The sequence below is a fragment of the Buteo buteo genome, chromosome 4 (assembly GCF_964188355.1).
Source record: "Buteo buteo chromosome 4, bButBut1.hap1.1, whole genome shotgun sequence".
Classification (NCBI taxonomy): Eukaryota; Metazoa; Chordata; class Aves; order Accipitriformes; family Accipitridae; genus Buteo; species Buteo buteo.
In genome coordinates this window covers 4,871,480-4,883,598 of record NC_134174.1, presented here as the reverse complement: position 1 = coordinate 4,883,598, position 12,119 = coordinate 4,871,480, and the positions used below count along the sequence as shown (strand labels likewise).

At 45.9% G+C, this 12,119-nt stretch overlaps 1 protein-coding gene across 1 annotated transcript in view; it reads left to right on the top strand.

The window, feature by feature from the left end:
* Nucleotides 1–1,777: 1,777 nt before the first annotated feature.
* Nucleotides 1,778–12,119, top strand: part of ITIH5 (inter-alpha-trypsin inhibitor heavy chain 5) — a 49,359-nt gene continuing 39,017 nt past the window's right edge. The window contains exons 1-4 of the mRNA XM_075024619.1: nucleotides 1,778–2,005; nucleotides 5,723–5,767; nucleotides 9,779–9,942; nucleotides 11,162–11,269. Coding sequence (XP_074880720.1) covers nucleotides 1,886–2,005; nucleotides 5,723–5,767; nucleotides 9,779–9,942; nucleotides 11,162–11,269 — 437 coding nt within the window. The 5' untranslated portion in view covers nucleotides 1,778–1,885. The remainder of the gene's footprint in view (nucleotides 2,006–5,722; nucleotides 5,768–9,778; nucleotides 9,943–11,161; nucleotides 11,270–12,119) is intronic.

Genomic DNA, 12,119 nt, shown 5'->3' with positions numbered 1-12,119 from the left:
CTTCTCCAGCCACATAAGCCCTTCATCGTTCCCTGCAGCGCTGCCCAGCTCTGCAGCTCCCATCAGGGATGTGACCACTCCAGAGGCCTTTGTACATGCCAGTGGTGGACTGGTCCCAGTGGGAGAGGGGCTGGCCAGGCTTTTGATTCCTTCCCTCCTGCTGGCAATGCCAGGAGGGACCTGTGTGTGAACATGGTGTGGCCTCAGCCTGTCTGAACCATTGATTTCCTAAAGGGGAGTTCCAAACGTGTTGACTTTGCTGTCCCTTCCCTTTATGCCATCTCCAGCTCCCCTCATCCCTTCTGAATGGGGAGCAAGGACCTCTCTGCTCCTCCATTATGCATGCTAGATTTGGAGGACTTAATGCTCCCAGGGCATATGCTTTTAGTGGACATATGCTTTCAGGTGGGTGCACATGTGTCAGTCCAGAAGGAGAAACTCCAGTGGCCCAAGGGTGTGTTTATATATTCCAGCAAGGCTGGAGAGACATTGAATGACTCACTGGACTGTCACTGCCATGGACTGGAGCTGAAGCAAAACACCTTCAGTCCCTGATGACCCAGAGCTGGAAAGGAAAAAGAAAATACAGTGGTTCGAATCCTGACGGGTTTGTGCGTGCAGCGCCTAGCACCTGCAAAAAGAAAAAAACCACCAAAACAAACAAAGAGGGAGGAAATTTGGGTCTGCTGGATTTGAGAAGTTACTGCCAGCGCAGAAAAATGAAGTAGTAAATGTGTCTGATTTGGGGTTAGGTGAGCCCTGCAGATGCAAGTTCCCGAACACCTGGGGATGAGCCGTGCCCGGTCCATGCCAGCTGGCACGGCCGTGCCTGGAGGAACGTCCCTGGCAGCTGAGCGGTGGGGACGTATCCTGCCCAGCCAGCGTCCGCCTTCGCCGTGGGGCTGGTCGGGGAGGAGAGGGCTCTGCCTCTGGGAAACGGAGGGAAGAGCAGGAGGCTCACCCCAGCTTTGCCCAGCTGAGAAATGGAGACCAGACGATAAGAGAGAGACGGGGGGGGAAAGTCTGGGTCTCGGCCAAGGCGAGGGTGCGGAGGGAGCCCTGCCCTGCTCTGGGACCGCGGGCGGCTTTCACAAACAAACCAGGGCTCTCCAGACCAGGGGGTAGGAGAAGGTGTCCCTTTGGAGAGGGTGAAGCTGAGGGTTTTACTGCTCTTTGGTAAAGCCCCAGCCTTGAAGCGTGTCCTTGGATTGCGCTCCCTGAGGGGGGTGGGCAGGAGGGTCCTTTTTAATACGGACTGTGGCGGAAGCTGTTGAGACGCCAAGGAGGGTGCTTTTTAATATGGACTGTGGCAGAAGCTGTTCAGGCGCCGTGGCTGACCCCATAAAGAGACAACCCGGCGGCCCAGTGCGTCCTTCCAGCTCCCACAGGCACTGGGCACCAGCCCCGCAGACAGCGGCCATCTTGGGGCCCGCCTCAGCACCCAGCCAGGTGGAGAAAATGGCTCCTCAGCCCCCCCCCCCCCCCCCCTCACTGAGGGCCACCACAGGCGATGGGTGCTGCCGGTGCCAAAACGACAACCGGCAGCGCCCCAGGGACCCCCATCACCACCCCTCTCTGCTGCACAAAGTGAGACGGGGGCTGAGGCCGAGGGCGGCGTCGAGAGGGGGCATGGCGGTGCCTCGCGCCCCCCAGCTGAGGGGGAGAGCAGCAGCCGAATGGAAACCCTGCAAGGATCCCCCGCAAAGCCGGGCAGCAGGGGAAGCCGCCCTGAGTGGAAAAGGGGCCGGTCCCGAGCCGGGAAGGAGGAGAAGAGGGTGGGTCCTCTCGGCTCCTGTCAGCCTCCTCGCAGCCCGTCTGGCAGCGCAGGCAGCAGCTGCAGGCAGCAGGGTTTTCCCCTCACCTGGCCGGCGCTTCCCCCTCCGCCATGATCCTTTGGCTGTGGCTCTGCTGGGGCTTCTCCACCTCAGCAGGGCAGCCCGACTCGGAGCTGATGGCCAGGTACCTGGAAGAGAAGCTGATGGCAGACTACAGCATCATGGAGCAAGTAGGTTTTAAGGCGGTCGTCGTTTGGGAGCGTCTGGTGGCTGGGGCTGGCTTGGCCCCTCTTTAACTGTCGGTGTCAACACGCAGGGCGGGCTGCTAAAACCGCATTTATTGCGCTCGTGCCTGCAGCGTGCCCACGGCCGAGGCTGAGCTCCGTGGGAGGCTGCTACTGAGGAGCAAGGCAGCTTTTGGAGGTGCTAAGCCAGGAGAGCACCGGCACCCTCCCGTGATGGGTGCTACTGCCGGGGGATGGCTTCAAAGCTGACATCCCCATAAGCCGGGCTAATGAGGTGTTTCACAGGGACAAGGGAGTTAACGCGGTGTCCTGGCCGCGCGCCAGCCTGAGTAATTCGGAGTATTTCAGGCTCGGAGGAAAGTTTTCCTGCCTATGGTCTCAGCCTTACCGTACTTGATTTTTAACTCATGCTGGATGAAATGAACCACATGAGTTTCAGCTTGTAAAATGCTTCTTGACCAGGAGAGAAAAAAAAAATCTATTCTGCAAGTGAGGGTCGTTATGTTGTGTCATTGTGCGGCGTAGATTTTCTGGGGAAATAGGGCTGAAAAGGCAATGAACTCTTTGCAAGTTAGCAACGGAGTGTGTGTGGTGGTTTGGGAGGCTGTGATTTAAAAGGCTGAGCTTCACTGAACACATGAGCCAGGTTAAAAACAGGCAGGTGCTTCCCTAGATCAAGATACTACACAATAAACGAACAGATTCAGGAGAGTGTATAGGGCCACATTTAACTCTAACATTCTGGGAGGATCTTCCTACACAAAGACAAGTACAGACGCAGGTCTTTGCAGGATCATGGTATTTGCAATGAGTGTGGATTACTTATTGACTTATCCAATGATTGACCACTCTGGTAAGGTAGTTGACAAGGTTGCTAGTTATTACCGTGTGCTAGAGGTAGTTCTTCTGGACAGCTCTTCACAGGTAGTTGGGTTGCTACTGCTTAAGTTTTTCTCCACATACTATGCAAAGATTAGCAGATGGCAACATCCATGGGCTCATTACTAGCAATTTTTTGGCTTTAATGAGTGCTTGGGAAGGCTTTAAACCTAACGGTTGATGGTAACTTGGAAATTGTTCCATTAGATGATGGCAGGGAAGCTGGTTGATTCAAAACAGTTTGCTGGGACTGATCAGTATCACAAGCCCTGCAGCAGTGCTTTGGCAGTAGTCATGAAGTCCTAGCAAACAGAATACAATTATTTGGTGATCCTTAGCTACTCACTGATGTCTACATGTTATCCTCAAGATTTTAGAAGGTAGCTTTTTGTCGTGGTTTAACCCCAGCCAGCAGCTAAGCACCACGCAGTCACTCGCTCATTCCCCCCCTCCCCGCGGTGGAATGGGAAGAGAATTGAAAAAAAAAAAAAGTAAAACTTGTGGGTTGAGATAAGAACAGTTTAATAGGACAGAAAGGAAGAAAATAATAATGATAATAATAACAATAATAAAATGACAATAATAATAATAATAATAATAAAAGGATTGAAATATACAAAACAAGTGATGCACAATACAATTGCTCACCATTCGCTGAATGATGCCCAGTTAGTTCCCAAGCAGTGATCCTCCCCCCCGCCCAACTGCCCCCAGTTTGTACACAGGGCATGACGTCTCATGGTATGAAATATCCCTTTGGCCAGTTTGGGTCAGCTGTCCTGGCTGTGTCCCCTCCCAGCTTCTTGTGCCCCTCCAGCCTTCTTGCTGGCTGGGCCTGAGAAGCTGAAAAATCCTTGACTTAGTCTAAACACTACTTAGCAACAACTAAAAAAATCAGTGCGTTATCAGCATTATTCTCATATTAAATCCAAGATATAACACTATACCAGCTACTAGAAAGAAAATTAACTCTATGCCAGCCAAAACCAGGACACTTTTGAAGGAACCAAGTAATACAAAGCCTTCTTATGCAAATAAGCAAGCAAACAAAATGTGTGTGTGGTGGGGAAAGGTAAAACCAGTAAACAAATTCCCAGTTTCACCAATTAGTCAGTAAAATCCACTGTGACCATTCCATACAAGATGACAGGTGGATTTGTTCCAAAAGGTAATCCTTCAGTAAAAAAACATACTGAGGACCACTGATCTCTCATCCCTGCCTCTGCTCCAAGCAGGGCCAACTTCACAGACATTTGTCTGGCTTGTTTGGAAGTACCTACAGTGATGGAGACTCTGCAACCTCTCACAGCAGGCTCCTGAGGTGCTTTACTTGCCTGAAATAACAGACCCAGGCAGAAAGTTTCTTCCAAAATTTAAACTGCAGAGAATTCTTCCCCTCTCCTCTCCTCTCCTCTCCTCTCCTCTCCTCTCCTCTCCTCTCCTCTCCTCTCCTCTCCTCCATTGAGAATATCCCAAGGGGGCTGTTTTCCCTTGGTTCTAATTTTACAAGATGTTGGCTAATATAATGCAGAAGGGAATAATAAAGATTCTAGCACAGGAGACTTTAATTTCTCCATTGGGCTTTCCTGAGCTTTTCAGTGCATGATATAAACAGACATAAAAACATCTCTTTGGCAAGGACTGCTGTTATTTCAGTGTAAATCAACAGAAAGGGCAAATCAGGTAAAAAAAAATCATTGCATACCTCTGCTCTCTGGAGTTTCACTGACATTTTAAGAAGTCACTTGGCTTCCCTCATTGACAAGAGACTTGTACTCTCTGTTTTGCGGAGGGATTTGATTTGGAGGTGTTGCTAAGCTGAGAATTACACTATGTGCAGGGAAGAAGTCAGAGGAGTTGTTATTGTGAAGGGCAATACAATGACTACGATTGCATTGTCATAGGTGAAGCACTGTGTTTAATAATAAAACCTGTGGCTGAGTTTAAATATCTTTATTCCCTTTTTGCACATAACTAGTGTTTCTCTGTCACTGCACAATAAATTCACAGTACCTGTGGAGGGTTTTTAGGCAATGGATCTGCTGTTGAGGTAATATCGATAAAGCTGAAGCCATAACACTAATTTACACAAGTCCTCCTTTAGAGCAGGTCCACACATGCAGCGGAATGGGGTTATGCTTGCTAAGCCCCACCACTTGGGTGCTAGGTGTTAACTTGGTTGCTGCTCTAGCTCGAAGCAGCCACGCTGTGCTGAGCCGAGGACAGTCTCAGGTGACTGGGCTTGTCATGCCCTCAGCCCTCTCCCTGCCCAGTGTCTGTAACCCATGATGAGTGCTGAGCGCTCTTGCACAGATGAAGACCACATCTGGACTGGGGAATGAGCTTTGGCTTTTACTTACCTGAGGATGTAGATGGGCCCTGCGTGGCATTTGATGAGCATTGTGGACCATTTAGCAGCCCTTCTCATCATGTGCCGTATGCCATGCAACGGGGCAAAGACAGTGACACAGAGTCTTTGTGTGACTCCATAGGAAGCTATAAGGGAATATACTGCCAGGGCCAAGACATAGCATCCAGGTCTAGGTCTAAAGGCTGAGGTCCCTGTCTTCATATAGAGGGTCTCTTGACAAGTAGCATTTGCAAAATACACAGTACCTCCTCGCCTGCGAGAGCCGCATTCCACTGCTGAGCTTTGATCAGTGGGTCTGTTAATATAGAAGAGATTCAGGTTTTAATTTTAACCAGAGGAACATTTGAACCTGGCCATGGGTAATCAGTCACTCAAACCCATGTCTGGATTTAAACAAGTGACATGTCTCTGTAAGTTGACTAGGCTCCATTAACTCCCTTAACTCTTTGCAGGTTGCACGCCGTGTTCCAAGACAGGCCAAATTTTTGCAGAGGCTGGTACGTATCACACTCTGTCTTTATTTTACCTCACGGGAATTACACTTGCTCTATGTATATATTTGTGTGCATTCCTGCACCCAGGAATGAACTATGATGTCAGTGGGTGATGGTAGAGTGAGATTCTAGGTAAAAATTCTGCATTTTGATCAATGCAACAGGTACAGGTTCTTCTAATACTTCCCAATCCACCTTCTTCACCTCAGATTTAGAGAAAGCAGCCAATGTTGCAAACCTATGCAGTGAACATAAGCCTGATGAAATCTCACTGAATTTGAAGAGAAAGGGAGAGTTTGCTTTGAAATTTGAAGATCTCTGTTCTCTCTCTGAAATTTACTAAAGAAAGGAAGAAAACAAGGAAGCCAATATCCTTCTTTCAGCATGGGAATCTAAGTTTAGATGTACAGCAAATCTATGAGATCTGGCTATATTGCTGCACTGAGAGTTGCACAGCTTAGATCAAAACTTTGGCTAAAGAGGCAGCCAGTGAAATTCCTGTTCATGGCCAGTTATTTTTCTGGCTTTTCTGAGGGATGGGGTTTCCAGTTGAGAACTGGAGGAACTCATTTCACACGCTGAGCAGCCATCACATGTTAATAGCTTCTGATCCCTTTGATCTTTGACAGATTTGAATCAGCAGCCTAGAGGAGAGCAACTCTCAGTCTTATTACCAGTTTATTACTTCTAATCTGAGATACGGTCAATTTGTTTTGATGAAAGCAACTGATAAAGGTAAAACATGGAGTATATTTCATTTATCTTCAGCTCTCTTCTGTCTTTTCCATTTGATGTAAACAAGCATAAAATCATTTGTTTGGCAAGAAAATTTCAGCTCCCAGTTCATCATCATAACCAGGACACCTTCATAAAACATCCAGCCAACCTGCCTCGTAGCAGTGTGCTAATCTGCCACCTTGGCATTCCCTAGCTTTATTTTTAATAGGGATAATAAATCACAGTAATAATAATATTAAACAAATGATTTGTTTTGTTTTTCCCTTTGTGCTGCCTCTCATCTTCTGAAGGCCTTAATGAAAAGCGGAGAAAACAAACAGGCATTTGCGCAGCTGTAGGTCAGAGCATCAGGCGCTGATGGATTGTGCAAGAGCTCCAGGGAACGCACAAGAATCGCAGGCTGGAACTTGGGCTGCCCGCCAAGCCTGACCTAGCAACCTGTTTGGAAACTGCCTCTGCCCCCACTGTTTATATTTTCTGTATACAAGGAATGGCAGATCCCTTCCAGGGATGGGAAGATGAATCAGTTCTTTCATCCTCAGTTGTATGTAATGCCCTTATTAAGAGTTTGCTTTCTCCAACAGTAACTCCTAACCACCAGGAGGAGGAAGAGGTGTTGAATGCCTTTTTTTTTCATTTGTTTTTGCTGTTCCTCAGTCTGTGAGGATATCAGAGCTGGAGCTTGTTCAGTGGGATAAGAGAGATATGACAGAGATCAGTTGAAGCCAGCAAATAGTAGATTCAGCAAAAAACCCTAAGTGATGTGGTTCTTCATATAAAATACCTTTAAGCTGTGGAACTCCTTGCTACAAGATGTTGTGGATGCTAAAAGTTTACATGGATTCAAAAAGCAGCTGTGTAAAGTCACAGGAGGAAAATCCACAGAGGTTTACTAAGCACAAAAATATCACCCTTGGTTCAGGAGTTCCTTCAGCCACAAATTACTGAAAACCGAGAAAATATTTCTGGGTAGTATCCATGCAGGTTGGACTCATTTTACGCTCTTCTCCAAGCAGGTACTATTGATCTCTGCCAGTGATAGGCTACAGGGTTAGAATTGCTTTTGTTCTCACCCATTACAACCATCCTTATGTTCTTGTCATAACAAGGGCAAGTCCATGTCCTCTGTCATATTCTGAAGACTTTCTAACTTCAGGTGAATCCATCACTGCATTCACAGTGTTAGACTCAGTGTCAAATCTGTCACTGCAGAACCATTTGTATCTCAAGTAAAAGGCAAAGGGCTTGATCCTCTTTTGCTGTTGAGCTGTCAAGTATGTTTGAACCCACAGCTTATGATGAAATGCAGAACATGGGAGTGGATGCAGAAGATCTGGAACCAAAGAATTTGCTGTAGCTTCTGATTCTTTTACTTCTGTTATTAAATCCTCTATATCTCTTGCTATGCCACAGGCAATTAGTGGTATGGAAGACTGAAGAAACATCAGCTAATTACATCTGGAAACATTCCTTCAACACTGCTTCTGATCAAAACTCCCCATCCACTCCACCTTCAGGATAATGAGACTGTAAAGCCATGCCTATGTATCAGGGAAAGTCTTAGGAATAGCAGGGTCTAGTTCTAATCAACAGCAACAGAATAATAACCACTAGTGGCCTAAGGGGGGGACATTAGATCTGAGCAGATGTGTTCTAGTCTAGATCCAACGCACCGAGCTGTCTGAAATCAGAGAGACAAATCACACCCTAAAAGTGCTAATTTCTTGCCATTGTGCTCCATGTGAGCTAAGCCTTTGCTAAGCAGGATGTACGTGGATACAGAGCACATCACACATTGTCCAGCTGTTATCTATCTATCACAGTTAGGTTCATTTGAGACACATTTATCAGAGTCCTTCCATGCCTTGAAAGTGTAGGCAGGTGGGGCTTTATTCCAAGTGTCTCGACAGTTTTGTGTTTGTTTCCAATGGATACTCATTCTTCCATTTGCTTGGAAATCACTAGCCCAGCATCTTGGTTAATTGGATGCTCACTTATTACTGCTTCCAATGCCATCAGCTACTGCAGGAATGTTCCTGTTTCATACTTGCTCATACAAACACTTGTTCCCTTTGTTAAGCAATTTGTCAAAATTACTTGTGTTTGGAAAAAAAAATCCTGGAAGTACATTTGATGAGCACGTTCTTGTCTTCACAAGTCTTGTGTGACTGTGACTTTTTATCAACCTCAATAGGAAGAAGTCTCTGGTTTAGTGAAGTTGCTCTGTATTTGCAATGTATTTTACTCTTTAGTTTCCTTCTGCTTTTGATGGTTTGGTCTTTGTTTAAGGCAACATATAGGTTTTTTTTTTACATGGGCTGTTTATAGTTAAATACACTGAAGCCTTCCAGGAAGAAAACTGTTGAGGTCCCTGGAGACGTTGCTGTCAAAAAACAAGTTAGACTGGAGAAATGCTCCAACCCAGGACTTCTGCACAAAAACACATTCCCAAGAAGCAGAAATTGGCTTTCAGCTTCCATTGCTACATCATGCGTCATTCATTGCAGTCTCTGCTGCTTCTCTCCTGGAAAGCATCCAGTGTGGGCTAAAAGGCTTAAAATATTTTACTTGAGACATCACGGTGTCAGTGTTTCTTATTAAATCTCTTCCATCCATTGCCTGAGACCTCTAGAATGGATTCTCAGCAGAGGAGGACTCAGTCAACTACATTGACAGCATTTTTTCTGTTTACATAACTTACAGATCTGACTGTATGAATTTGAAAATGATCCTTCATACACAGTGACCTTAGTCTTTGAAGAGGTCTTACATCTGCTCTTGTGCACAGTCTATGGGGCAGTTCCTCTGACATCAGTTCTGGACCCTATGGGGACATATTTTGGGCTTCTCTTCCCAGGCCATAAGGGACTAATCCCAAGCCTCTCAAAAGGTCAGATTGAAGGGTGCAATTTAGGATACAGGTGAATTTCATCAGTGTGTTTCACAACATAAAGGCTGGCATAATCAGAGCTCTCATCCTTCCTGGACCCTTGGCAAGCACTGGAGAATGACTGTGGCCTTTGCTCTTGTATGTGAACAAAGGCAGTGCCACATCTCTGGTTTACCTTTTGCAGCTCACCTGAAATTTTAAGGGCAAGCCCACCTGGCCTGCCGTTGACTGTTTTTCATAGGGGAGTCTAATACTCCCCATAGGGAGTTACACCACTCACAGGGTGGTTATTTGCTTAAGGATATTAAGTATTAAAGCCATTGAAACACTGAAGGGGTGAGTTACCTAGCTGTCACTGTTAATAGATAACCTTTTGATGCCTACAGGAAACCAGGCCTCGGATGTCTGAATTCACTGTGAGATCCACAATCATTTCTCGGTATGCTTTCACCACGGTGTCATGCACAATGGTGAACAGTGGATCTGAGGCACGTGAAGGTGTGTTTGAGATGCAGATCCCAGCTGCAGCCTTCATCTCCAACTTTACCATGTAAGTAAGTAATGCTGACAGCTGAGTGGACAATGGTTCTCCCATCCCACAGATAGCTCTCTGAAATTTCAAAAACTAGCTAGTCTGCAGTAGGGCTTTTGCATTTCTTTGGGAAAAATAAACCAACACTTATACTGTACTCCACCCAAGACTAGTCATGGCCCCAAAGCACAGAGAAAGTCCTTGGATAACAGGATGCTAAGATTCAAGCCCTCAATGTACATGGGGAAAGAAAATTATTCTATTTCCCATCTGAGTGTGTTTTAACAACTTCCTTCTCCTCCTCTCTCTTTGATTTGGACCAAAAAACCTCTCCTAGCCCTCAGAAACCTTTCCAATTGAAGTTTCAGCAACACTGGCACATAATAGTTATCTCGCCTAACTCACTGTGGTGCCTAAGAAGCTCCTTGTTGTTCCAAGTTCTCCATGCTGTGAATGGAGGAGGAGAGTCAACTCCAACTAGCAGATAGGTTGACTTGTTGCTGGAGGTGATAGTCATTCTTTGTGTATAGCAGAGCAAGCAGAGGGCAACAAAGCTCATACTGAAATGACTTACTAAGGAATAAATTAAGCTCTTTGTTTCAAAAACATGTTTGGTTTGGTCATGCTCAGATCTTCCCTGTGCATAGATATTGGGGCCACAGCTTCAGACCTGACCATAGCAGATAGGGGACCAGCTCTTTTAGAAAGACTTCTATTTGGGCTGAATAGGAGGAAAAACAGTCTTTTGCCACTGGCCAGCCAAAATATATGTTAAGGGCTGTTTCCTTATGGAATCCATGGCCCTGTAACTCATTCCCAGGGAGAAGCATTTTAGTTAGGGAGGCAGCTAATTGAGAGCAGTCATCCTGAAAATTGCGATGTGTATTGACACAGATGGTGGATCCTAGACCAGACAAAAAAAAAGTGCTCATTGGGATTCTTGGCAATTGCTTTGTTTTCCGGTTTGCATCCTTATGCTTTGGAGGTTACCTACTGAATTGGCATTTTAGAGGTATAAACTCCTGGACTAAAAGTGTACTCTGCTGGTATAACCAGCCAGGGAACTTCTAAGTTGGCTTCTGTCTCAGTGACTTCGGTGGACTCTAGGAGAGTTACACCAGCAGCACACTTAGCCTATTCATATGTGCACAGTCTGTGAACCCTTCTACAGCAAGGTGCACAGCTGTCACTGTCTATGGGTGCAGAGTGGTCATGCTGACATCTCTGGTCTCTCCAGGAGCATTGGCAACAAGACTTACTATGGAGAGGTCACAGGGAAAGAAAAGAAACATAGCAGCGATGACAAAGCAAGGCACAAGAAACCTCCAAGCCCCACAGATGGAAGGTAAGTGTTGTGCATTTGGCTGTGTTCTGGGAAGCGACATACTCTCCTCCCATCTTTATTTTGGCTGCTTTGGCATACCCATCTGTGGATTTATAGGAAGAAGCAGTTAAATAGAACATTATCTGCACTGCCTGGTGTCATTCCCATACTCCAAGTCATGTAAAATTGCACGTGGCCTTTTCTAGCCCTTTTACGCAACATTTTCACTTCCAAGATGCTCCAGGATGTACTTGAGAGGGAAATAAATCTTATTACTTCCTGAATAACAGGCAGGACAATTAAGGCACACAGAAATTCAATGAGATGATACAACTTCAAGATGACAAAGTTAGTCAGTGGTAGAACCACAAGTAGCCTTTTGAAGTCACATTTACTTGCCCTGTTCTCAGTGCTTGCCTGTGTTTAGTCCTCTTGGCCAAGCACTGGCAGAAAGTCTCATCCCTTTAATGATCTAAAAGCCTGTATGTTCACTTGAATGCACTTCTTCAGCAGCACTCTAGTTCCACAGGTACCCAAATTCCCCCAAATAGCTCTCAAAGATACGGACCATTGGATGGATTTTGCTGCTCTGGAAAATCCTACAATATTCTCAGTTACCTGGGATAGTAGCACTATTCCAGCATGAACACATGATCAGGAACAGCTGAATAGACTATGATTTTCAGACCAGAGAAATGACAAACTGTGCGGAGGAAGAGGTCTGACAGAGATCTGAAGTCATGAGTGATATGTGGAAGTAGAATAAGGGATTTTTATTTTCTGTCTTTCATAGAAAAACTAGAGAAAATTAAATGAAATGATCAGATGTCAGGTTCAAAATGGCCAAAATAATATATTCTTCACATAAATT